Source organism: Pongo pygmaeus, chromosome 17, assembly GCF_028885625.2.
Source record: "Pongo pygmaeus isolate AG05252 chromosome 17, NHGRI_mPonPyg2-v2.0_pri, whole genome shotgun sequence".
NCBI lineage: Eukaryota > Metazoa > Chordata > Mammalia > Primates > Hominidae > Pongo > Pongo pygmaeus.
The window spans coordinates 35,754,889-35,782,397 of NC_072390.2; the positions used below are offsets into that span (position 1 = coordinate 35,754,889).

Genomic DNA, 27,509 nt, shown 5'->3' on the forward strand with positions numbered 1-27,509 from the left:
CAAGCGATTCTCCTGCCTCAGCCTCCTGAGTAGCTGGGATTACAGGCGCATGCCACCACTCTTGGCTAAATTTTTTTGTATTTTTATTAGAGACGGGATTTCACCATGTTGGTCAGGCTGGTCTTGACCTCCTGACCCGTGATCCGCCTGCCTCGGCCTCCCAAAGTGCTGGGATTACAGGCGTGAGCCACTGCACCTGGCCACTGGACTCCTTTTTTAAAAAGTGGGATTCTTGTTTTAGAAGTGGGGATTCCAAATCTTGGGACCTCTGAGATAAATTGGCTAAATGTTAGAAAATGCTAGACCTTTTTTCTTTAATTATGTTTTTCAGAACTGTGCATTTTTCCATAAGCATCTTTTATTAAATCTGCTGTGATTTATTTGCTTACCCAGATGTCAAACCCAAGGTGGAGGATCTGGACAAAGATTTGGTAAACCGCTACACTCAAAATGGAAGTCTGGATTTTTCTAACAATCTAACAGTTAATGAAATGGAAGATGATGAAGACGATGAAGAAATGTCTGATTCAAACAGCCCACCAATTCCCTATTCACAAAAACCTGCCCCAGAAGGATCTTGCACTACAGATGGTGGGTTTCAGTTGTGTTTTCTTTTTGCTATTTTCTCTCTAATATTGTCTGACATATTTCTAATTATTACATGCGGTGCTCAAGGCTGGAAACTAGTAATTATCGTATGGAGAGGAATGAGAAATGATTATGCTCTCATTTACATTATCTCCTGTGACTTCGCAACAGATGTCTGTAAGAAAGACAAGTATTATCATCTCATCTTACAGATAAAGAGACTGAAATTCACAGTTGTTGACTTCCCTGAGATGGTCTGTTTAGAATTGCAAAGGCAATTCTAAACCCAGGTCAAGGCTTTTCCAGTATTTCAAGTACTTTCTGCAAGAATGCTACTATTTTAGGACCTTTTTTAGTGTTCCCTCTTCGTACTTCTTTCTATTCCGCACCCCCCGGCCCTGCAAACAATCAGAGAGATATTAGAGATTTCATATTTACCTTTTACATTTATTTTGAACACTCATCCAATATAGAGGATTAAAATATTTTATACATATTATAAATGTAAAAATCTATAGAGGATTAAGATGTGTAAATTTTGTTAATCCCTTTTTATTTATTAGGGTCAACCTCCTCTTCCACCAAGGTGTCACACTTCACAAGAAAATCCTAGTATAAAGCATTTCCAGTATTTCATGGTTTTGGTGATATCATAACTTAAATTACACTCTCTTCCCTCCATTTAATAGTTTACTGTGCTATTTTCTGACCATCCCAGCCTAATTAGTTCGTGAATAATACTTTGTCCGATTAGCCAGAGTATTGTTATTATACCCAGAATGACTTGGACCTAGGGTGATTTCAGTGCATGAAAATTTTGGAGTGGGGGAAATGGGAGAAGAAGAAAAGGGATATAATTTCAGAACATTCCTCTTACAAAGCTTAAAGTGCAAATAATTAGAGAAAAACTAGAGGTTCAAATATGGAAAGTCAGAAAGCCCTGCTTGGGAGTTTTATTTTCTCTTGACTTTTTTTTTTTTTTTTTTTTTTGGACAATGTGATAAACAGTAAAGGAGTCAAAATCCCCTACCTAGGAGATGAGGAACCCTGAATAATTCTCCTGGTAGCTTCTAAGTGCCCAATTCACTAAAGATGGCCTCTAGCAATTAGTACTACTGCTCTTTGATTCGGCCCTGCCTGTAGCACATTATTCCTTATGAATTTGTTTATGATTGCTCAAACTTAATATAATATATATGGATTTATTCATTATTGACATAATACAGGCCTTTAAGCCTGTGGAGGTGTAGGAGGTGACTAGCATTATGTTTCTTTTTACTTGCTTTAATGTCCATCTTCATGCCTTTTATTTAATTGAGCTGTCAACTCATTTATCAGGTAACAAAATGGAAGGTGAAATAGTGCTTAAAACATTGTTGGATTCCCATTGAGAATCTCGTTATGTGTGAGAGTTACATAGAGTAAAAGCTTTAGAGGATAATTTTCAAATATCTAATTTTATACCAAAAAATGGGAGAGAGGTTTCCATTTTTCCTGTGCCTAGGTATGTTTTTAGTTTGCCTTGTAGGGTATCTGGCACTGGTGTTATTTAGGTATAATAAACTCAGTGATCTAGAGATAGCCAGTATTTCTTAAACTTTAAAACATGAGAATATGAGAGTATATGGGAAGGGTAATATCATTTTAAAGATAAAGGAGGTGCAGTTTTTTTTTAACTGTCTCACTCAAGTTCAAGATTTAGATTCCGAGACAATTCAAAAACACTAGTCCTACACTTAGATTCCTATATCAGCTACTTTCGGTTCTTATAATTAATGTCCATTTTTTCCCCTTTTAATTCACCTTGGGGGAAGGCATTTAAAACAAAAAGTTTATAATTAATTTGGTAGTTTATAGTTTGTAGATACCTTTTTTTTTATTTGAGACGGAGTCTCACTCTGTCACCCCGGCTGGACTGCAGTGGCACGACCTCAGCTCACTGCAGCCTCCACCTCCCAGGTTCAAGCAATTCTCTGCCTCAGCATCACACGTAGCTGGGATAACAGGCGCCCGCCACCACGCCCGGCTAATTTTTGTATTTTTAGTAGAGACGGGGTTTCACCATCTTGACCAGGCTGGTCTTGAACTCCTGACCTCATGATCCACCCTCCTCGGCTCCCAAAGTGCTGGGATTATAGGCGTGAGCCACTGTGCCCGGCCAGTAGCTTTTTTTTTTTTTTTTTTTTTTTGAGTCCTCAGCCTCCTGAGTAGCTGGGACTACAGGCGCCCGCCACCATGCCTGGCTTCTTTTTTATGTATTTTTAGTAGAGACAGGGTTCCACCGTGTTAGCCAGGATGGTCTAGATCTCCTGACCTCGTGATCCGCCTGCCTCGGCCTCCCAAAGTGCTAAGATTACAGGCGTGAGCCACCACGACCAGCCAGTAGCTCTTTCAATTGAACTCATTCTAAGATAGCTTTAAGAGGCCTCTTACTCAAAGGGAGAACAGTTCTGAAATTTTCCTTATGAAAATGGCAATGAAATAAGGGCAATATACTGCCTGGACTTATTTAAGCATACCACCTTCCCTTCATGGGAAATCCTCTATTTACTTAAGGCTCAAAGAAAGGTAAAGCTGTTTTTAGAGGCAATTTAGATAAGCAAATACTTAACACCTGATGGGCTGCTGGGGTTTACCATTCAGATGTAAATTTTGGTTGCTAATTTCTTATGTAAATTATCAGAATAGTGTAGGTTCCTACCCTGCTGGGAGGCAGTTGATTGTCCAGAGGGGTAAAGGACAACCAAATTTTAGGCCTCCAAATACTGCTTTGATTACTTTAGTTTGTGTTTATAGCTGTTTCTGTAAACTTTTCCCTGCCCCCTTTTAGTTTACTCTGTAACCTTCAAGTTGGAGATAATTGGAGAATGCTAATCTGTTTCTGTGAAGTGAAATCTTTGGCTGTTTTCTTAAGGAAATACAGATGAAGTTTATAAAGAAGACCTGTCTACTATTATTCCTTTTTTAAAAAATTAAAATCATTTGCTCTGGTTTTAGAGCAACATTTCAGTGTTATCTTCAGAAAATGAAATTATTTCAGGGGCAGATTTGTCAAAAAAATTATTTGTATGCCCGTTATCACTAACTTATGTTTCTTTGCTTGTAGACTATGAACAGGCTTAGATCCTCCCTTAGGATACTCTTAACCAGATCTTCTCGTAGCCTCTAAAAGAAAGATCACATCAGTCCTTCAGAATTATTTAGATGTAATTCAGAATTACCCTGTTGGGGAGTCCTAAGGTTTTGTTTTGTTTTTCATTTAGTTCAAGGTTTTAACTGAGATTTAATATTTGATGTTTATTAGACTAGTAATCAGACATATTTCTAGTAGTGGGAAAATAGAACTACCTGTCACACTGGATATTGGGATCCTATAAGTCTTGAGATAGAATATTTCATAGATTTTGTTTTTAGCTATCCACTCTTTTTTACAGACATACACAGCTTATTTTCCATCTGAAAAAACTAAATTAAATATTGCTGTTTGCATAATGTTTTTACTCTCGTAGGGATCCCTCATGATATATTTTGTATATCATTAGCTGATCTGAATCCCAGCAATGAGGATTTGGAGGAAATAGTAAATAGATACATACTTTACAGAAATAGACCAGACCCTTGGCAGGCGAACTTATTCTTAGAATAACTACAAACTGAATTCATAAACTTTTGCTTGACTTAATGAGCATTTTTGGCCTTGAGCTGATTTCTTCTGGACCCTGTTCCTAGACTCAGCCCTGCTGTGCCTTTCTTTCCTATTCTCTTCTTAATTAAATTGCCTGTATGGCTTGTGTTGGCAAATAGCTACATGGTAAAAGATAAAATAGAACTATTTTATTTTATTTTTGAAGAACAGCTTTAAATTTGTGAAAATAAAGAAAATAGTACAGTGTCTATATATCCCCACACAGTTTGCCCTATTATTAGTATCTTAGTATAGGACATTTGCTACAATTAATGAATGAATATTGATACATTTTTATTAATTTTAATAACAACTAAAGTCCACAATTTATTTGAGTTCCTTGGTTTTTTCCTAATATCCTTTTCCTGTTCCAGTATCCCATCCAGGATACAGCATCAGATTTAATTATTATGTCTCCTTAGGTTCTTTTTTTTTTTTTTGAGACTGAATCTCGCTCTATCGCCCAAGCTGGAGTGCAGTGGTGGTGTGATCTCGGCTCACTGCAAGCTCCGCCTCCCGGGTTCACACCATTCTCCTGCCTCAGCCTCCCGAGTAGCTGGGACTACAGGCACCCACCACCATGCCCGGCTCATTTTTTGTATTTTTAGTAGAGACAGGGTTTCACCACTTCCTTTTGACTGTGACAGTTTCTCAGACTTTACTTGTTTTTGATGACCTTGGCCGTTTGGGGAGTATTAGGCATATTGTAGGAGACCCCCCCATTGGAATTCATTTGATGTTTTTCTCCTTATTAGATTGAGGTTATGGGATCTGGGGAGGAAGATCACAGAGGTAAATTTTTATCTTATTCTTTCAAGGGTACATACCATCAACATGATTTAACACTATTGCTGTTGACCTTGGTCACCTGGCTGAGGGGCTGAAGGAGTGTTATCCCCACTCTCCTTCCACTACATACTGTGGAAGGAATCCCCAGATCACACTTAAGGAGCCGGGAGTTATACTCCACATCCTTGAGGGCAGGCTATGTAAATTATTTGAAATTCTACTGCCTGGGAATTCATCTCTTCTCTCCCATTTATTGATGGGTTCATTCGTTTATTTATGTCATTATGGCCATAAATGCCTACATTTATTTTATGTTTATAATCCAATACTAACTTATTTTGTTGCTCAAATTGTTCAGTTTTGGACATTGGGAGCTCTCAGTTGGTTCTCGTGCCACTTTTACAAACCGCCATCATTATGGGGTGGGTTTTTTTTTTTTTTTCATCAAATAGGAATTTTCTCTTTTCATTGGCACAGGAACCTCTTGACTTCTTTTTTTTTTAAGGGAAGGAGGCTAGGCACACACCTCTCATAGAATACAGTAATTGTTTAATAATTATTGCTTTTCTTCTCTAGGTGTCCTCATATCATAAGTGGGAAAACCCTCAAAGATTGTAATACTAAAAACTATTTGTGTAATTTTCATTTTGTCACAGAAATTGCTCTGAAATAATCTCTCTTCCCTAGAAAATCCTGCTTTCTTCAGGCCTTCTCCACACTAACTGTGCCTTCTCTACTCTATACCTCTTTAGCCCAGAAGCAAAATTGTAACTTTTCCCTCTTAGTCTCCCTTTTGCAATGTATTGCTTGAGAAAGTTCAGCAGAAATGTCAGTCTGTGAGCATGAATTACTTTTGCAGCTTGCCAAAACTTGAATTTTAAGGACTCATTAGCAAGTATGAAATAGGTGAATGCCGACACAGTTAATGGCTGGCAGGGGCTGGTGTATCAAATGATGCTCAGAAATCAATCTGAAAAGGCCACAGGGAAGTCAAGTGATAGGACCCAACAAAAATTAGGCAAGGATGAAGTTATAGGAGAGTTCTCCATCAGACTAGAGGAAGGCGAAACAGTATACAGTCACGTGCCAAATAACACCATTTCGGTCAATGACTGACTGCATATATGACATTGGTCCTGTAGGTTCCAAAGCTGAAAAATGTCTGTTGCCTGATGACATTGTAGCCATTGTAAAGTAGTGCAATGCATTACTCATGTGTTTGTGGTGATGCTGATGTAAAGAAACCTACTGCACTGCCAGTCATATAAAAGTATAGCACATACAATTAGGTACACCACATGATACTAGGTAATAAATGACTATGTTATTTCAGAGTGCACTCCTTCTACTTATTTAAAAAAAAAAAAAGTTTACTGTAAAACAGCCTCAGGCAGGTCCTTTAGGAGGTATTCCAGAAGATGGCATTATTATCATAGGAGATGACCCTCCAAGCATGTTTTTGCCCTGAAGACCTTCCAGTAGGACAAGATATGGAGGTGGAAGACTGTGATATTGATGATTCTGACCCTGTGTAGGCCTAGGCTAATGTGTGTGTTTGTGCCTTAGTTTTTAACAAAAAAGTTTGTTTGTTTGTTTTTGTTTTTGTTTTTTTTTTTGAGACGGAGTCTTGTACTGTCACCAGGCTGGAGTGCAATGGCGCAATCTCGGCTCACTGCAACCTCCACCTCCCGGGTTAAAGTGATTCTCCTGCCTCCACCTCCTGAGTAGCTGGGACTACAGGCGCCCACCACCATGCCTAGCTAATTTTTGTATTTTTAGTAGAGATGGGGTTTCACCATGTTGGCCAGGATGGTCTCGATCTCTTGACCTTGTGATCCACCCGCCTTGGCCTCCCAAAGTGCTGGGATTACAGGCGTGAGCCACTGCGCCAGGCCAACAAAAAAAGTTTAAAAAGTAAAAAACCAAAACAAAACAAAATTTTAATACAAAAAAGCCTTATAGAATAAGGATATAAGAAAGAAAACATTTTTATACAGCTATACAAAGTGTTTGTGTTTTAAATGTTATTATGAATCAAAAGGTTTTTAAAAGTTAAAAAGGTTATAAAGTTAAAAAGTTACAGTAAGCTAAGGTTAATTTATTATTGAAGAAAAAAACATTTTAGTAAATTTAGTGTAGCCTAAGGGTACAGTGTTTACAAAGTGTACAGTAATGTCCTAGGCCTTCACATTCACTCATTACTCACTCACTGACTCACCCAGAGCAACTTCCAGTCCTGCAAGCTCTGTTTTAAGTGACTTATACAGGTGTGTCATTTTTTATCTTTTATATCGTATTTTCACTGTGCCTTTTCTGTGTTTACATATGTTTAGATACACAAATACTTACTGCCTGTAGTATTCAGTACAATAGAATGCTATCCAGGTTTGTAGCCTAGGGGCAATAGGCTATACCATCTAGCCTACATGTGTAGTAGGCTCTACCATCTGGGTGTGTGAAAGTACACTCTATGATGTTCACACAACAAAATCACCTCTTAGAATGCATCCATGTGGTTAAGTGATGAATTGACTGTATATGAGTCATAGAGGTGTTAATGAGGTCAAAGGAGCAGTTAATTAGGAGTTAAGAGACCTGGGTTCTGGATCTACTGTTTCTGGTGGTTGAGTATTTGGCCTTGGGCCACTTTCTTAGTCTCTTGGGGCCCTTCTGTCATTTACATATTAAAGAGGTTAGAACAGATCTGTGTTCCTCAATCTTTGACTCACAAATGTCTCTTATAATAGTGTGTAATCTTTTGAACTCAGAGATTTAAAAACCAATTCTGTCATTACATGGCATGTGATAAGGACTTGATTTTAAATAGAAAGCATTTATTTTAGATTGGTTTGTTTGTTTATTTATTTATTTAGAGACAGAGTTTCACTCTTGTTGCCCAGGCTGGAGTGCAACGGTGCAATCTCGGCTCACTGCAGCCTCTGCCTCCTAGGTTCAAGCAATTCTCCTGCCTCAGCCTCCCAAGTGGCTGCGACTACAGGTCCATGCCACCACCCCCAGCTAATGTTTGTATTTTTAGTAGAGACAAGATTTCGCCATGTTGGCCAGGCTGGACTCGAACTCCTGACCTCAGGTGATCCACCTGCCTCAGCCTCCCAAATTGTTGGGATTACAGGCGTGAGTCACTGCACCTGCCCTACCTAGATCAGTTTATTAATATATTGTTTGATATTCATGCTGTACAAGAAAGATTATCTACAGGGTTAGTACCAGTCTTGAGTGTTGAGAGCATTGAATAAGGTAATCTATATAGTATTTAGCACTGTTCCTGGCTATGGCAATTGCTCCCCAAGTTTTAGCTGCCATCATCATCATCATCAATTCCCAACTTCCAAACCTGTGAGCCCTGTTCCATAATAGAGGTGGGTGGGCACAGCAGTTTTTTTTTTCCAATGGGTTCCATGTATCCATAGGCTCCAAAAAATGTTTGTAAACTAAGTAATATGACCGACATATTTAATGACTATTTTCCAAATAAATATAAATGATATTTTGAACAAATGCAGATTCATTTAAAATTGCTAAAGAATTCATAAGTTTTTATATTTTTTGTTAATTCATGAACTTCTAGAGTTAAATTGACTTTTAGAGTTTAAATTGACTTTTGTTAATGTTAAAAAGGGATCTATAAGCTTGAAATGATTGAGTCCTGTAGTCTTGATAATTTTATTCTTTCTTCTGTTGACTTTTCTCAATTCTATTAGGCTTGTTTTTGAGGTTTGGTGACCCAAACTATATGGTAAATTTAATATGCCCCACCGCTTCATCCATTTTTTAAAATTTGAATTTTAATTTTTTTTCTTTAAAAAAAAATTTAGACAGGGTCTTGTTCTGTCACCCAGGCTGGAGTACAATGGCACAATCTTGGCTCACTGCAACCTCTGCCTCCCTAGCTCAAGGGATGCTCCCATCTTAACCTCCTAGGTAGCTGGGACTACAAGCGCTCACCACCAGGCCCGACTAATTTTTGTATTTTTTTTGTAGAGATGGGGTTTCGGCCTGTTGCCTAGACTGGTCTTGAACTCCTGGACCCAAGCGATCTGCCTCCTTGGCCTCCCAAAGTGCTGGGATTACAGGCGTGAGCCACTGCACCTCACCTCATCCAATGTTTTCATGGTGTTTTCTTTTTTATTTCTCATGCCAGTAACTGATAGCATTCAATTATCTGTTGACACTTGGTTAAAATCATAACATGAATTGACGCTAGGAGAATCTAGCATGGTTTTTCCTTACTTTGTATTGGGCAATGATAATGGTGCTCTCCTCGGGTTTGTGTAGGGAGAGGTAGGCGTCCTCCTTGCTTCCAAAATTTTCTGAAATAGCGTTTTTTTTTTTTCCCTGTTCTTGAGAGCAAGTCTCACGCTGTTGCCCAGGCTGAAGTGCAGTGGTGCAATCTTGGCTCACTGCAACCTCTGCCTCCCTGGTTCAAGTGATTCTCCTGCCTCAGCCTCCCAAGTAGCTGGGATTGCATTCATGTGCCACCATGCCTGGCTAATTTGTTGTTGTTGTTGTTTGTTTGTTTTTTGAGACAGAGTCTCGCTCTGTCGCCCAGGGTGGAGTACAGTGGCGCGATCTGGGCTCACTGCAAGCTCCGCCTCTACAGGTGCCTGCCACCACGCCTGGCTAATTTTTTGTATCTTTAATAGAGACGGGGTTTCACCATGTTAGCCAAGATGGTCTCGATCTCCTGACCTCATGATCCGCCCGCTTCTGCCTCCCAAAGTGCTGGGATTACAGGTGTGGGGCACCGTGCCCAGCCTTTTTTTGTATTTTTAATAGAGAAGGGTTTCACCATGTTGGCAAGGCTGGTCTTGAACCCCAACCTCAAGAGATCTACCCACCTTGGCCTCCGAAAGTGCTGGGATTACAGGTGTGAGCCACTGCACCCGGCCTGAAATAGCATTTATCATACTTTTATTCAGCCTTTCTCGGTTGCAAATGACAGAAACCCAACTGAAAATGGCTTAGGTAAAATGAAGAAATTACTGAAAGAATCCCAAAGAAAAGGTTTCATGGCCAGACCTTGGGAAAGGCAGATACAGTGGGCTGAGGGATCCAGATACTGCCAGAACAATCTTTCAGCCTCCTGCCTGTGCTGACGGAGTTCCCTCCCAGGTCAAGAAACGGGGCTGGCACTAAGCGGACTGAGCCATGCTCTCCTTGGCTCCATGTTCAGATTTTCTAGGGGAAAGGCTTTGATGGGCCTTGTTTATGTCATATGTCTACCCTTGGACCAATCAACTATGGCCAGAAAGTTGGGCTATCAAAGTAGCCCAGTTGGATCAGGTCCTAGCTCCACATCAATTTGGAGTGTCACAACTCCCTGGGGAAGTCATGTGATTGGAGTACAGACAGAATCACTTCCCAGAAGATTTGCAGCAGAACTGTAGCTGTTCCCTATAACACTGTCTGTGATTCTTGGTTCCTTATACATTCTTCCAAATGACTGCAATGTGAGTTCTTGGAGGAAGATATATTTTGTTCAATTCTGTATCTCCTGGTCTTGGACAGCATCTGTTGCAAATGTTTGTTTAATAAACGATGAACAGATGAATTCATATAATACATTATGATATACAAAGTGGTTATGTAAGATTTTGTCACATCTTGTCATGTCATATCATGTCATGGTAAAAAGTTAAATGCTGTAACAGTTTTGGCCCGTTCATCTAGGAGTCACCAAATTCTGAGCTTCAGTCTTTTCCTCTGTGAAAATAAAGAGTATCTCTATTCTGACACTGTCCCCATCTAGAGAAGTGAATTTGCATTGGAAGTAAAATAATCGTATTACATGCACATAAAAACTACATGGTTTTCAAAGTTTGTTGTGTATTCATCATTGCCTCACTTGTTGACCAGACTCACGCCTGTAATCCCAGCACTTTGTGAGGCCAAGATGGGTGGATCACGAGGTCAGGAGTTCGAAACCAGCCTGGCCAACATGGGGAAGCTCCATCTCTACTAACAAAAAAAAAAAAAAAAAATTAGCCGGGTGTGGTGGTGCACGCGCCTGTAATCTCAGCTACTCGGGAGGCTGAGGCAAGAGAATCACTTGAACCTGGGAGGTGGAGGTTGCAGTAAACCAAGATCCCACCATTGCACTCCAGCCTGGGCGACAGGGTGAGACTCCATCTCAAAAAAAAAAAAAAAAAAAAAAAAAGAAAAAGAAAAAGAAAATATGAAGTTGTCACTTTGGCTGAAGCAGATGGAAATATTTCCTTTCAGTGTCTTTTCAGCTTCGTTCAGAGGGCCACACTTGGTAGATTTGTCTTCTCGTTGGAGTATAGGGGTATAGGGACTTTAGTTTAGTCTTTAATAGTGATTCTCACAAATAAATCTACTCTCCAAATGAGTGACAAGAAGATATAATCTCACTAAACATTTCACTGTGTCCTTTTTTTTAAACTGGTTTTTAGGTTTTTGTCAAGCAGGAAAGGATTTGCGTTTGGTATCACTGTGTATGGAACAAATTGACATCCCAGCAGGATTCCTCCTGGTGGGGGCCAAGTCTCCCAATCTGCCTGAACACATCCTAGTTTGCGCTGTGGACAAGCGATTTCTACCGGATGATCATGGAAAAAATGCACTTTTAGGTGAGTATTTCATGCTTATAAAATTCCTTCCAATATGAGGGAGTTAAAGTACACATTTATTTAAAACTACTGCAGAATTTTTAAAAATATACCGGAGGATTATTTGGGGATTATATAGTTTAGTTCAATTATGAGACATTTTTTTCTTTTAGTAACTTTTTTTTTTTTTCTTTTTTTGAGATGGAGTCTTGCTCCATCGCCCAGGCTGGAGTGCAATGGTGCAGTCTAGGCTCACTGCAACCTCTGCCTCCCAGGTTCAAGTGATTCTCCTGCCTCAGCCTCCCGAGTAGCTGGGTCTACAGGTGCATACCACTACACCCAGCTAATTTTTGTATTTTTAGTAGAGACAGGGCTTCACCATATTGGCCGGAGGGGTCTTAAACCCCTGACCTCATGATCTGCCCGCCTTGGCCACCCAAAGTGCTGGGATTACAGGCAGTAACTTCTTAAACATTTATTTTCTTTCTTTCTTTTTTTTTTTCTTTTTTTTTGAGACAGAGTTTCGCTCTTGTCACCTAGGCTGGAGTGCAGTGGCACGATCTCGGCTCACTGCAACCTCTGCCTCCTGGGTTCAAGCAATCCTCCTGCCTCAGCCTCCCGAGTAACTGGGATTACAGGCGCCCACCATCACGCCCGGCTACTTTTTGTATTTTTAGTAAAGACAGGGTTTCACCATGTTGACCAGGCTGGTCTCAAACTCCTGACCTCAGATGATCTGCCTGCCTTGGCCTCCCAAAGTGCTGGAATTACAGGCATGAGCCACCACGCCTGGCCTTTTCATTTTTGTTAATTCTCAAAACACTTAGCTTAATTAAATGACTTTTTGACCAGACATTTTTAAAAAGCATGCAATTTATCAAAAATTAATATTTTATAAAGAAAAGATAATTCACTCTCTATAGTCATTGATATCAAGTCAGCTCTGATATTGGACCTGATATCAAGTCAACTCTCAATTATTCTTCTGTGGATTATTCACTTTGTAAGTTATTTGTTGTTTTTCCATACCACCCATTCCAATGTCATATAGATAGATATTTCTATCTATACTTGTGTGATGTGATTCTCACTTTATATTTAACATTAGTTCACCCAAAATAACTAGGACTATGTATCTTTATATTTCTATCTATATGATATAAAATGTAAATGACTTTATCTCAGAATTATTTTACTTTCTGATATTAGAGTCTGGGCTTTTTCACAACATAGCTTCCATATATCATAAGAAATAACAGACTTGATTTATTTTATTTTAAATAATTAAAAAGGTAAGAGAGCACATGAGATTTGTTGCTTTTCTACTGCTGCCATTTCTCTACTCTTGTTTTTGTTTCTCAGAATTTGTCTTACTATAGATGGAATCATGTTTCAGGCACAAATATCAGTAAAAAGGAAAAAGAATAGAGCAATGAATTCAAATATTGTATTGATCATGATGTGTAATTTTTGTAGTTTGATACATTCTTCCTAGTTATATAGTGTCATCAGAAAGTCTAGCAATACACTGATCAATAAGTGAACCTGCACATGCTTTATAGAAGTTCCTTAAATTATAGTTTAAAGACTTTTCATGGTTCATAGGAAAAGAAATGGTAATTTTCATTTTTCATAAGGCTCTGATAAAAAAAGAACATTTTCGGCCTGGCACGGTGGCTCACGCCTGTAATCCCAGCACTTTGGGAGGCCGAGGTGGGCGGATCACGAGGTCAGGAGATCGAGACCATCCTGGCTAACATGGTGAAACCCTGTCTCTACTAAAAATATCAAAAATTAGCCGGGCATGGTGGTGGGCGCCTGCAGTCCCAGCTACTTGGGAGACTGAGGCTGGAGAATGGCGTGAACCCGGGAGGCAGAGCCTGCAGTGAGCGGAGATCGCACCACTGCACTCCAGCCTGGGGGACAGAGCGAGAGTCCGTCTCAAAAAAATAAAATAATAAAATACTACTACTAATAATAATTAGCTGGGCGTGGTGGCGCTTGTAGTCCCAGCTACTCGGGAGGCTGAGCTAGGAGAACGGCGTGAACCCGGGAGGTGGAGCTTGCAGTGAGCCAAGATGGCGCCCCTGCACTCTAGGCTGGGCGACAGAGCGAGACTGTCTCAAAAAAAAAGAAAAAACGTTTTCACTTTGTTTTTGTTTAGTGAAATTGAGCAGATGGTTTAATATAGAGGTCTAATGATAAATCTAATATGGTGGACTAAATTAGCGATGAAGATCCAACTACTCGTTTTTTCATTCAGCAGTATTTATTCAAAATGTACTGTATGAGAGAAATTACACGAGGCTCTTACGTAGGGACAAAACAGTTAAAAGACTCAGTCCTGTTCCTCACAGAGCTTACTACCTAGTAGGCTGTAGTAGAACAACTTCAGAAAACTTTTTAGCATTTGAAAAGCATTATCATCTCATCTAATGATAAACAGTTCAGGTGTGGCTCTGACTGTAGACAATGAAAATCTCTCATAATGCATTTTTTGTTCAATGATTCTGTGACTAGAGAATCCTCTTAGAATATGTCATGGAAAAGACAGAGAAAACACCATCAGAATAATAGACTTCATAATCCTTAGAAATTAGGAGTGAGACCAAAGACCATGTGCTTTAGAATCAGAACTGTGTTCAAATCCCAGATTTGTCACTTAGTACTTTAAGAAGTTCAGCAAGTATTTTAAGAACTTAAAGTCTTAGATTGCTCATGTATATAATGGGGCCATTAACGCCTACCTTGCGGGGTCATAAAGATCAAATGAGATGATGTCCTTAAAGCACCCACCCAGCACAGTGCTTGGGACATAGTATTTGCTCTTCAAATGGCAGTTATTTACTATTGTATTTATTAAATACCCTTACAGACTTAGAACCTTGCTTACTTTCTCTAGCCTTGTAAGTGGACATAATTTTTTACTAACCACTTCTCCATGTAAAAGTGCAGTGCAACAACGAAAAGGCAGGTTTTTCTTAAATAAGCACATTGCTGGGATTTTTACATGTTTGATACTCTATTGTCCGAAAACTAATATTCATCCAACATTTCTTACTTAAAGTGGATGATTTTCATATGCATTAAAATATAGTGGAAAAATGTTTAAGCTTCCACTATTCTAGAACCCCTGTGGATTCAAATATCAATTTGTCTAAATTTTTATATAAATTATGCAGATTCCAAAGACTATGGGGGAATTGATTTAAAAATATATTGATCCGGTTGGTAGTGCATGTGCCCCAAATCTACCATGCAATTGGAAGACTTGATTGCTAGAAAAACTAGAAGGTAATTTGGCTGTGAGTGGTGTTATTTTTTGTTTTCAATGACAAGAACCTCAAGCAGATAAAATCTCCCTTGAAGGAAGGCTAATGCTGAAGCCATACAGGGTTTGTAAAATGGACTGTAGGATTCTAACTCTTTTATGTTGTTAACTTATCATTAATGTGAAGATTCTCTCCTTTGCAGATTATTCAGACCCATGGCTTTTCTTCTTCTTCACACTCTTGCTTTTCACCTCAGAATAGACAGAGGAAAAGATCAAACTCAACCTCAGTAGTTTGTTAATTCTCACACTAATCTTTTCTAAACCACTTGGATCTATCAGTTAAGCCTCATGTTTTGGCACTGTTCTTGATTACTTTGGCTGTAAGTTTCTTGTAGCTTTTTTCTGTGTTTTGGATGTGGCATATCTACTTCACAGGTCAGGCAGTTTTCCATGAAGGTGCGATGATCAGACCAGAATGTAGTTTCCACAAAGGCAGGGACTTTGTCTGCTTTGTTCAGTGCTAAAAAACCTGGTGCCTGCAACAGTGTCTAGCACATGATAGAGTACAGTATTTGTTGGATGGATGGTTGGATGGTTGGATGGATGGATGGATGGATGGATGGATGGATGGATGGGTGGGGTGGATAGATGGATGGATGGATAACTTTAGTGACCTAGACAGCCACTGGCAACCATTTTTTGGCGGGGAGGGGCTACTGCTTTAAGGTATTGGACAAATTTTCAAATGTTCTCAAATATACTCCATCTCTGAATATATTTTAAGTCATTTATAAAATTATATTGTTTATATGTCTATAAAGAGGCAGTAATAAATTGTTAATTCTATGTGATTGACCAGAGGTTATGAATATCTCTTCTTCATCACTGTTTCCCAGTGTTTAGCAAAATGCCTAGCATATAGGTAGATGCTCAATAAATAGTTGTTGATTGAATAATAACAAATTGGACTTCCCATTTATAAATGCTTTGAATTGATGGTTAGCATTCTGAGATTAGGATATTGTGAAATATTCTATCTTTAATCCTTGTGGCTTTTCTCTTCTCTATTTATATATCTTTGTTAATTATTAATATATATCAAGTTAGCTTAGGGGTCTGAAAAGAGTGTATCACTTCATCAGTGAATTTGTTTTCAGTTATTTACATATAGAAATATTGCCTTTATACGATATGGAATGCCCTTTCTTATTACAACTTTTTTTTTCCTATTCATCTATGTAACAGTAAATGTGTTATGTCCTCATCAGACACAACTAGAAGAACTCACTCTTACTGTCTGCTTTTACTCTGTGTATTAAGGGGGACTGAAAAGTTGATTTTCAATTTTAAAAAAAGGCATGGCTTTTTCATCCTCCCAGTTTTCTGTTTCTTCTTTTTTCCATGTCCCCTGTTCCAACCAGGTCACCAAAATTTTTATTTTGTTTGATTTGTCTGAGTGAGGAATTGTTTGGATATTAGATCTAAAGGAATAAGCCAGTATGAATAAAGAAGTGTTAGAAAAGGGGAAATGGGAATCTCATGGAACTCCTGTCGGAAAGTATAGCTAGATCTCACAGAAACTAGAAGCTGACAAAGCCCTGAATTTGAACATCTGGCCTGTGCTCTGCTCTCCTCTTCGCAGATCAGCTTCCCTTCATGGTTCTTGGTTCCCATACCTTAGCTTACATGTGGCTGACATAACCCTAATTCGGACTCCAATTCTGTAAAACCTTACAAATCCAGGGTCCAGTACCACCTGCCTGACTTTTTGTATTTATTTCGAAATTCCAGCAGAAAGATTCTGACTGTGCCAGACTGGGTCAAACGGTGGGCCACAAGCTCACCAGCTGTGGCCATGGAGGCAAGTTCAAGTGGTAGAGAGGGCAGAGAACCAGGGTGAGGACGCAGGTTCTCTAAGGAAGGAGTATGTGGGGAAGAAATAATAGACATTCTAGAACCAAGCTTTTTATTATATTTTGTGCTTTATTTCCTTAACCTTAACCATTATCTGCTGTATTTATCTACTCTATTTCCTTAACCTTTTAGAGGTTAACCTTTCCTTTCCTTTTAGAGCAGCATTTAAATTATTTCCAGTCTTTCACTGTTATAAAATAACTCTGCTAAAGAAACATGTACCTGGTTTTTTTCCCCTGAATTATTTCCTTGAGATTGAGACATTTTTGGGTCAAAGAATGTGAATGTTTCTATGCTGTTTAATACATAAAAGTATTGTATCAACTTACAAGGCCATTAGTAACATTGGTTTTCCTCACTTCAGGGTTTTCTGGAAATTGTATCGGCTGTGGAGAAAGAGGATTTCGATATTTCACGGAATTTTCCAACCACATTAACTTGAAGCTTACCACTCAGCCAAAGAAGCAGAAGCACTTAAAGTACTACCTAGTCAGAAGCTCCCAGGGTGTACTGTCTAAGGGACCTCTTATCTGCTGGAAAGGTAGTCAATTTCCAGGAAGAAAAGGGGAGGGAATGGAGATTTTACGGTGGTGACAAGTGACCCATACAAGATTCAGAGTTCAGGTGGGATACAGATAAATATCCCAAGTTCAGAAGGATATCCAAAAATTTAAAGCCTTCTGGTAGGTTATTTGACTTGCCCCTTACTATTTTTAACAGAGACAATTCAAGTTTAGGAAAGTGCATGTCTCTGTATTTGTCTCTTGGGAAGGGGGTACAGCTATCAAGGGGAAAAATGGACTCTTTCTACCTCTTCCGTCCTTTAGAGAGGACCTCAGGGTGACAGCTCCTTGGTTAGATGCCCTATTTACTCTATTTAATTTCTTTGGAGATTCTCAAACATCTGTATTTTTTCTATTTTAACTAGACCTAAACATACTTAGAATAAACATTAATGTTCTCTTCATAATACCCGGGAAAATACACTGTTAAGTTGTCAAAGTGTTATTTCTTATAAATTAGGAAGAACTTAACATTTATAGAAATGAATCCAGTTGAAACATCACATCTTCATGTGCTTGATAGGATTGACAGAAGTTCTCTTCACTGTGCTAAAGAAAAGAAGTATTCAATTATTATTCTATTGATCAGTTTCTTAGATACTGAGATTTTTTTCTCCATATAATAACTATTTTTAATGTTTTTCCTGACTATGAAAAACAGCATAATATTCCAAGTTACAACTGCAGATTCGTTTCTGAATCCTTCACCTTAATTTCTTAGTTGTCTTTGAAGTAGCATTATATAGTTCTTTAGGAAATGGGTATAATTCCAAGACACGTATCATCAGAACTTAAAGCTTGTGACCACTGAATCATAAGCTGGTGAATTATAGATAAGTCTTTATCCTATTAAATGACTTTTCTCAGAAAAATCATTTTGAATGTCATGAATCCTAAGAAAACGATAAAAATAGGATAGGTATCACCTCCCTCCCTTTTAATTTCCTTCTTTAGCCTTGTTTTGGTTGCATCAAATATTTTTAACTTCTTAGTTAGTACTCAGTGGCAATTCATCCTTCCTTCCTTCCTTTCTTCCTTCCTTCCTTTTCCTTCTCTTTTCATTTCTATTTTCTTTTCTTTTCTTTCTTTCTTCCTTCCTTTCCTTTCCCTTTTTCTTTCTTCCTTTCCCTTTCCCTTTCCTTTCCCTTTTTCTTTTTTTCTCCCTTTTTCTTTCTTTCCCCCTCCCCTCCCCTCCCCCTCCCCCCTCCCCTCCCCCTCCTCCCTCCCCTCCCCCCTCCCCCTCCTCCCTCCCCTCTCCCCTCCCCTCCCCTCCCCCTCCCCTTCTCTTCCCTCCCCCTCCCCCTCCCCTTCTCTTCCCTCCCCCTCCCCTCCCCCTTCCTCCCCTCCCCTCCCCCTCTCCTCCCCTCCCCCCTCCTCCCTCCCCTCCCCTCCCCCCTCCCCCTCCCCTCCCCCTCCTCTCCCCTCCCCCTCCTCTCCCCTCCCCCTCCCCTCCCCTTCTCTTCCCTCCCCCTCCCCTTCTCTTCCCTCCCCCTCCCCTCCCGTCCTCCTTCCTCCCCTCCCGTCCCCTCCCCTTTCCTCCCCTCCCCTCCCCCTTCCTCCCCTCCCCTCCCCTCCCCTCCCCCTCCCCTCCCCTCCCCTTCCCCTCCCCTCCCCCCCTCTCCCCCTCCCCCCTCCTCCCCCCTCCCCTCTCCTCCCCCCTCCCCTCTCCTCCCCCTCCCCCCTCCCCTCCCCTCCCCTCCCCTCCTCTCCCCTCCCTTCCCCTTCCCTTCCCTTTCTTACACACTCTTACTCTGTTGCCCAGGCTGGACTGCAGTGGCTCACTGCAACCTCTCCCACCCCAGGCTCAAGTGATCCTCTTACCTCAGCCTCACAAGGAGCTGGGACTACAGATACACACCACTGTGCCTGGCTAATTTTTGTATTTTTTGTAGGGACAGGGTTTCGCCATGTTGCCCAGACTGGTCTTGAACTCTTGAGCTCAAGTGATCCACCCACTTTGGCCTCTCAAAGTGGTAGCGTTACAGGCATGAGCCACTATGCCTGGCCTCATTTTTCTGATAAAGAATAACATTTGTGAAAGAAGCCTCACATTTATAATAGTTGCTATTTTGGAGCTGAAATTATATTTATTTATATAATTTATATATATACACATGTAATATCAATATACATATATGCATATATTACCTATTGGAGATATGCTCTTAGGCCAGAATACAATAGCTCTTCATAGAAGGTCATAGCATAGAAGGTTATAGAAAACTGCTTCCAGTCCTTGTATGTATCTCATAAACTTGGAGACACTCTAAAGGACCCTCTGTAATTAACTTTGTCATATAAAATCATTTATATTCCTTTTTCACATGCTACTTTTTGAGACTAATGGGGTAAAATTTGGTTGGAAGTTAACAGTCCCACAGGCTGTCATAGTATTTACTATCTACTTGAATCAGTACAAAGCACTATTAAAATATACCAGAGGCCCATTAATACTGGCTTACTTAAAATGAAGCTTGGCATAGCATGATCAGTAACCACTTTGACTATTGGCTGTCTCCTTTAATAAGAACTGAGAATAATATTAATTTGAGCATTTAAAATTTTTCTCTACTGCCTATACATTTTTCTTTGCTTCTGTTTTTGGACCTAAATTAAGGTTGAGAAGAGAAGGTTATATAGGCAGCCTAGACAGACCCTAGGTTACTGTTCTACATTTAAACCAATCCCAGGTAGGATGTTAACTGGTATTGAAAGGCCTATTAGGTTTTCATAAATTACTAATGTCTTTACCTCTGTCTTACCCATAAAACTAGCATGACTATATTAGTTACGAGTATTTTTCCTCTGGGAACTAGTATGTAGGGAACAAAAGTCCAATTTCTTTGAAACCATTTCTTTGTCTTCCAAACAAAAGCATTGTGTTCACTAGTTGAAACATTCTGTTGGAGTCAGGATGGGGAAGGGGATCTCTAATTAAAGAAGTGGCTGCCGCTTAAGGAGCAGCGATTTAATTTAGAGATTTTATGGATTGTGTCCCCATCAACTGTTTTAACAGAACATTGGTCACTTCATACAATGTGATTTTTACTCTTTTCCAGAATGTAGAAGCCGACAATCCTCTGCTTCTTGCCACTCTATTAAACCAAGCTCTTCAGTGTCGTCAACTGTGACCCCAGAAAATGGGACAACTAATGGATACAAATCAGGATTCACTCAGACAGGTATGGGATATTTTCTTTTGGCATTTCAAGCATCACATGTATATTTAATGAGGCTTTTAAAAATATATACTTACTGCTGGCTGGTTTGAATAGAGATATTTCAAAATAAAGGTATTACTTGAGTTACTATTAGAGTTAGAATTCAGCCTTGAGATGGGTTAATCTGTGGATGACCAGAATCCAAGTCCTCACAGTCCTGACAGCTGGCAGGAAATTTAGCTGGAGCCTAGGACCTCATTCTAGGGGAGACTGACAGTAGGCAATAAGTGGAAATCCAGACCTGAGGGAAGTCTGCATCATAGCCATCCAGTGGCAAGTATTGGAGACACAGTCACTAAGACTGGAGTTCCAGGGTAGGGCTCTAACTAAGCCCACAGAATGTCATAGGGAGTAGTGCACCATCTGGGATACAAAACAAGGTCCTAAGCTAGGGTTGTGGATCACAACGGATGAATCCAGGATCTAGTTTCTAGTGATACAAGAGAGGGACTTGGTTATGAATAACTAGATAAAATCTTAGTGCCTGAAACTAGGTCACTTTATCAGAGCAGGATCAGCAGAATGACTGATCGTACTGAGCAGATAAGCTACTAGTCTAAGGCTTCTAAAAATTCCTCCAGTATAGAGCACCAGCCCAGGCCCTGAGGCCAAGATAAGATTCCAGGTGGAACTTCATGGTTCCAGGTGGCCAAAGGGCTGGAGGGCTTTGCTTGAAAAGATCACTGCAGATAGTCTTTGAGAAAATTACTCAAAACCAGCCTTGGTTATATCTTAGGCAAGAAGGAAAGTATTTTAAAAGACTTTGTGAATTTTTTTCAGTTCACTTGTTTTTTGTGGAGTACATTTTACTCGTCTGATACACAAACTTCATAGCATATGTACTTTGCCAGTGTTAATCACAAATTGAGAAGAAGGTGGTCTTCATTTGCTACATAGCATACCTCTTCCAAATTAATGTGAAATTCTGTTGAGCTGGTCAATTGTTTCTACTTATTTTCAAGATAGAAGTGATTATTCGAATATGTTAGCAGCAGCAGCAGCAATGATAATACGGCTAACTTTCTTTGGGGCATTTCTTGCTATGTGCCTGTACTCAGCTAAGTCCACCTCTTCCTGGATTGTAAAAAGTTTGGCTTTTAAATTGCGCGGGAGATTTAGATAGAGGCTCTGATCTAAGAGAATAGACCACTTCTCTTTAGAATAAATGAGAGAACATGGTGTCACTAGGTATTCAAGAAAGAAACAAGTTAGCATTTGGCTCTGGCCATTGAAAGTATAGCCTTCATTACATTAATGACACACCTGCATGTCTTTCTTAGAATATCATTTATGTAATTTGATTGATCCTGTGATATGTTATGCTGTGAAATATAATTTTTAGAACCACAGTATTAAAAGCTAAGATTTACTTCATTACAACAAAAACGTATCAAGTGTTTATTTTGTTTTAAGAACCTTATCAGATGCTATAAGGCAGGGTTTCAGTACTCGACTGATGTCTGTAATGATTTAAAAAACATTCATGGCTGGGCGCGGTGGTTCACGCCTGTAATCCCAGCACTTTGGGAGGCTGGGGTGGGCAGATCACTTGAGATCAGGAGTTCGAGACCAGCCTGGCCAACATGGCGAAACCCTGTCTCTATCAAATGCACAAAAATTAGCTGGGCATGGTGGCATGCACCTGTAATTCTAGCTACTTGGGAGGCTGAGGCACGAGAATTGCTTGTACCCACGAGGTGGAAGTTGCAGTGAGCCGAGATTGTGCCACTGCACTCCAGCCTAGATGATGGAGTGAGACTCTGTCTCAAAAGAAAAAAAAAACTAATATAAGGGATTAAAGAACAATAAAACAGGGCCAGGCACAGTGGCTCATGCCTGTAATCCCAGCACTTTAGTAGGTAGGCCTAGGCATGTGGATCCCTTGAGGCTCAGGAGTTCGAGATCAGACTGGGCAACACAGCGAAACCCCGTCTCTACTAAAAGTACAAAAATTAGGTGGGTGCTGTTGCAGTGAGCTGAGATACCACCACAGCACTCTGGCCTGGGCAACAGAGCCAGACTGTGTCTAAAAAAAAAAAAAAAGAAAAGAAAAAGAACAATAAAACATGTAACCTTTCCTAAGAGGGAGAGGTAGGTATGTAAATAACCAGTTGTGCCTGAAAATAATGACAAGATATTAAAATGTTAATAAGAAGTAATGCAATTTTAATTCTACCAGAAAATATACTTTGTAAACAAATTTTGCTTTGAAAGAGGAAATCAAGATTCAGGCTTTAGCAAAGGCTTCCCCAGTTGCCATTATGAGACACAGGCCAGGAGCAAGGGGAAGGCACTGACTGACTCACCGTGAACACAGTGGCCAAGTTTTAATGCTCACATTCTTTTATGTCGCTTGTGAGGATGTAAGTGGTAATTTGACCATGAAAATTAGTTATTAACAATTTCAGATGCAACCCAGAAAATTTAATAAAAGTAAGTGCCTTTATAAGTGATGCTTTGTATCTAAAATTTTTGTATTAATGAATTATGTTTATAGATTCTTCAATAATTTCTTTCTTCTGACACTTGAACATAATGGACTGTAGAAATTTCATGTTGGCATTATGATACCATCGCAAATATTAGCATGTGCAGCACCTCCTTAACTGATGGATTGAGATTCACCTTTCTATAGGATATTATTTTCTCCCTAATCTTATCTGCAGTCAGTGACTGTCTGTAATCAACAGTTTTTAGCCTCAAGTATGGGTACACACATTGTATAGTATTTGAAGAAGAGTTTAATGCACTATTTGCATGCCTTTGTCTTGAGTTCTACCTGCTAAGCTATATATATTCTATTCTGGCTTGGTTACCACTTATTGCTTGCATATTTTCTCTTAACGTTTTCTTCCCTTTTTTTTTTTTTTTTTTTTTTTTTTGATATGGAGTCTCACTGTGACACCCAGGCTGGAGTGCAGTGGCACTATCTCAGCTCACTGCAATCTCCGCCTCCCAAGTTCAAGCGATTCTCCTGCCCTAGCCTCCCGAGTAGCTGGGATTACAGGCGCATGCCACCACACCTGGCTAATTTTTGTATTTTTAGTAGAGATGGGGTTTCTCCATGTTGGTCAGTCTGGTCTTGAACTCCCGACCTCAGGTGATCCACCAGCCTCGGCCTCCCAAAGTGCTGGGATTACAGGCATGAGCCACTGCATGTGGCTTTCTCTTAACATTTTCATGTAACTGCTAATTCAAATTTTGGCCACCAATCTCAGTGAAATATTTTATCATTTTTACTGAAGGGGGCTATATTTTTATCTATCTGCATTATAAGTGTGACATACACACATATGATGTTTAATCGGGACGAGAATTCAGGAATAGATGAAAAATACATTTGTCTAACTCAGGATCTTGAAAATTTCCAAGTTTTTTTCTAAAGGCTTTATTGTTTTAACTCTTGCAGTTAAGTCTATGAGTCATTTTTAGTTAATTTTTGTATAGTATGAAATGAGAGTTTAAATTCGTCTTTTCATGTGTGGATATCCAGTTGTACCAGCACCATTTGTTGAGCAGACCGTTTTCTCATCAGTGAATTGCACTGGTCAGATGACTCTAAATATAAGGATTTGTTTCTGGAAAAATGGATAAAATGGGCCTCATCAAAATTAAAATATTTTAAACTTCAAAAGTCAATTAACTCTCAATATAAGGATTTGTTTTTGGAAAAATTGATAAAATGGACCTCATCAAAATTCAAAACTTTTACACTTCAAAATTTTAAGGATAAAGAAAATATGGTATATATACACAATGGAATTCTATTTAGTTGTAAAAAAAATAAGGAAATCCTGTCATTTGCAGGAACATGGATGGAACCAGAGGTCATTATGATAAATAAAATAAGCCAGGCAGAGAACGACACACATCACATGTTCTCACTTACACATGGGAGCTAAAAACAGTTGATTTCATGGAGACAGAGAGTAGAATGATGGTTACCAGAGGCTGCAAAGGGTGAGGAGATGGGGATGAAGAGAGGTTGGCTAATGTGTACAAACATAAAGTTAGATAGAAAAAATAAGTTCTAGTGTTTGATAGCAGAGCAGCATGACTATAGTTACCAATAATATATATTTTTAAATAGCTAGAAGAGAAGATTTGAATGTTCCCAATACACACACAAAAAAGATAAATGTTTGAGGTGATGGATATCCTACTTATCCTGATTTGATCATTGTATATTGTATGCATGTATCAAAATATGTGTACCCCATAAATATGTACAGTTATTATCTGTCAATAAAAAGACACCATTAATAAATGAAAAGACAAACAACAGAGTGGTAAAAATATTAGCAAAACACAAATCTAATAAAGTATTAACACCCAGAATTTACAAAAGCCCTTACAGCTTAATAAGATAACAATCCAACTGAAATATGGGCAAAGGATTTGGAATAGACGTTTCTTCAAATAATACATACAAATGGCTAATAAGCACATGAAAAGATGCTCAATATCATTAGTCAGGGAAATGCAAATCAAAACCATAATGAGAGCCAGGTGCGGTGGCTCACACCTGTAATCCCAGCACTTTGGGAGGCTGAGGCAGGTGGATCATCTGAGGTCAGGAGTTTGAGACCAGCCTGACCAACATGGAGAAACTCCGTCTCTAATAAAAATACAAAATTAGCCAGGTGTGGTGGTGCATGCCTGTAATTCCAGCTACTCAGGAGGCTGAGGCAGGAGAATCACTTGAACCCGGGAGGTGGAGGTTGCAGTGAGCCGAGATTGCACCATTGCACTCCAGCCTGAGCAAAAAGAGAGAAACTCCATCTCAAAAAAAAAAAAACAACAAAAAAAAACGTAATGAGATACTACTTCACATCCTCTAGAACGGCTGTCATAAAAAAGACAGTAACGAGTGTCTGTGGGTGTGGAGAAGTGGGAACCATTATACACCACTGGTAGGAATGCGTTGGTAAAATGTGGCAGCCATTTTGGAATACAGTTTGGCAATTTCTCAAAAAGTTGAACATAAAACTAACATGCAACCCAGCAATTCCACTCCCAGGTATCTACCCAAGAGAAATGAAAACATATGTTCTTGCCAGGCATGGTGGCTCAAGCCTGTAATCCCAGCACTTTGGGAGGCCAAGGCGGGCAGATCACAAGGTCAGGAGATCAAGACCATCCTGGCTAATCTGGTGAAACCTCGTCTCTACTAAAAATACAAAAAAATTAGTCGGGCGTGGTGGTGGGCACCTGTAGTCCCAGCTACTCGGGAGGCTGAGGCAGGAGAATAGCGTGAACCCAGGGGGCGGAATTTGCAGTGAGCCGAGATAGCGCCACTACACTCCAGCCTGGGCCACAGAGCAAGACTCTGTCTCAAAAAAAAAAAAAAAAAAAAAAAAAAAAAGAAAGAAAAAAAAAGAAAACATATGTTCTCATAAAAACTTGCATGCAGATGTTCATAGCATCATTATTCGTTATAATAAAAAGCTAGCAACAACCTAAATGATTGACTTGTGATTAACTTGTGAATGGCTAGACAAAAATGTGATGTATCCATATAACGGAATACCATCCAGCAATAACAAGAAACAAACTGTCGACACAAGCTACATCATGGATGAATCTCAAATATATGATGTTAAGTGAAAGAAACCAGATGAAAGAGACCACATATTGTATGGTTCTGTGTATACGAAATGTGCAGACAAGGCAAATTTATAGAGGAAGGAAGTAGATTAGTGCTTGCCTGGAGCAGGGAGTGGGAATGGAGATGAACAGAAAATGGGGTGTGAGCATTCTTATTAAGGGGATGAAAATGTTCTAATGCTGATTTATGGTGATGGTTACACAACTTGGTAAGGCTACTAAAAATCATTGAATTGTATAGATGAAATGGGCAAATTTTATACATAAAGTATACCTCAATTAAGCTATAAAAATAGATTAAAAAGCTGCTCTGAGAAAATTCATAATCCTTTGGGGTGGCACTGTTTCTCTTTCAGTTTAATACAATCTAATTTATTGAGTATCTGTGGTGGGGTGAGCAGTTCTTCAAAGCAGATGGTAAACAGCACAGGGCTGGGAGTCAGAGTCCTGCTATTAAGATACTGTACCTGACATATATTGGCTGAAAATTGGGACAAGCCAATCAATTTTTCTGTGCCTTGGTTTCCTTTCCTCATTTGCAAAAACTGAAATTAACAACGCCTGTTTTGCGACTTTGTGAGGAATGACTTAGCCTTGCTACCACACTTCTGCTTATGTGACACTGTTCCCTGTTATAATGATTTGCGAACCATGTATATTCTCTTATACGCTAGAAGCTTTATGTTCTTTTTGTTTATCTCTGTACCACCTAGTACCAGACAAATGCCTGGAAATAAATGTTATTTGAATTCTGTTTTTATTTAAACTAGAAATTAGCATTTGGGGATTATTAATTTAGTCTTTATTAATTTATTAATAGTACTGGTATATACTGTTTTTCTAAATGAAGATAATATGCTCATTCACCATTAGAAGAACACATGTTTTATCCCCTAGCTTGTAGGGAAGCATGGGGTGAGCCTCCTAAGCTCTGCCCCTGTCACTAATAGTATGGCTTTTAGGAAGACTCTATGAAGCAGGGCCACTTTATGATTTTCTTGGGCCCTAGGTATCTTTGCCTATGTAGGCTCTTCCTCTGTAGAAAAATATGTCAAATTATGTTTTATAACTGTTGGTATAAAGGTGAATATATCATTATAATATTATATATAAAGGCCAGCACGGTGGGTCATGCCTGTAATCCCAGCACTTTGGGAGGCTGAGGTGGGTAGATCGCTTGAGCCCCAAAGTTAAAGACCAGCCTGGGCAACATGGCAAAACCCTGTCTCTCCAAAATCATAAAAATTAGCCAGGTATGGTGGCAAGCGTCTGTAGTCC

At 39.4% G+C, this 27,509-nt stretch overlaps 1 protein-coding gene across 6 annotated transcripts in view; it reads left to right on the top strand.

Moving 5' to 3' along the window:
- The window catches only part of GREB1L (GREB1 like retinoic acid receptor coactivator), a 287,870-nt gene that overhangs the window by 146,437 nt on the left and 113,924 nt on the right, over window positions 1-27,509 (top strand). For all 6 annotated transcript variants that reach the window (XM_063653474.1, XM_063653473.1, XM_054460340.2 and 3 more), the window contains 4 exons: window positions 394-591; window positions 11,497-11,673; window positions 17,205-17,381; window positions 20,463-20,585. In XM_063653474.1, the coding sequence (XP_063509544.1) occupies window positions 394-591; window positions 11,497-11,673; window positions 17,205-17,381; window positions 20,463-20,585 (675 nt within the window). The remainder of the gene's footprint in view (window positions 1-393; window positions 592-11,496; window positions 11,674-17,204; window positions 17,382-20,462; window positions 20,586-27,509) is intronic.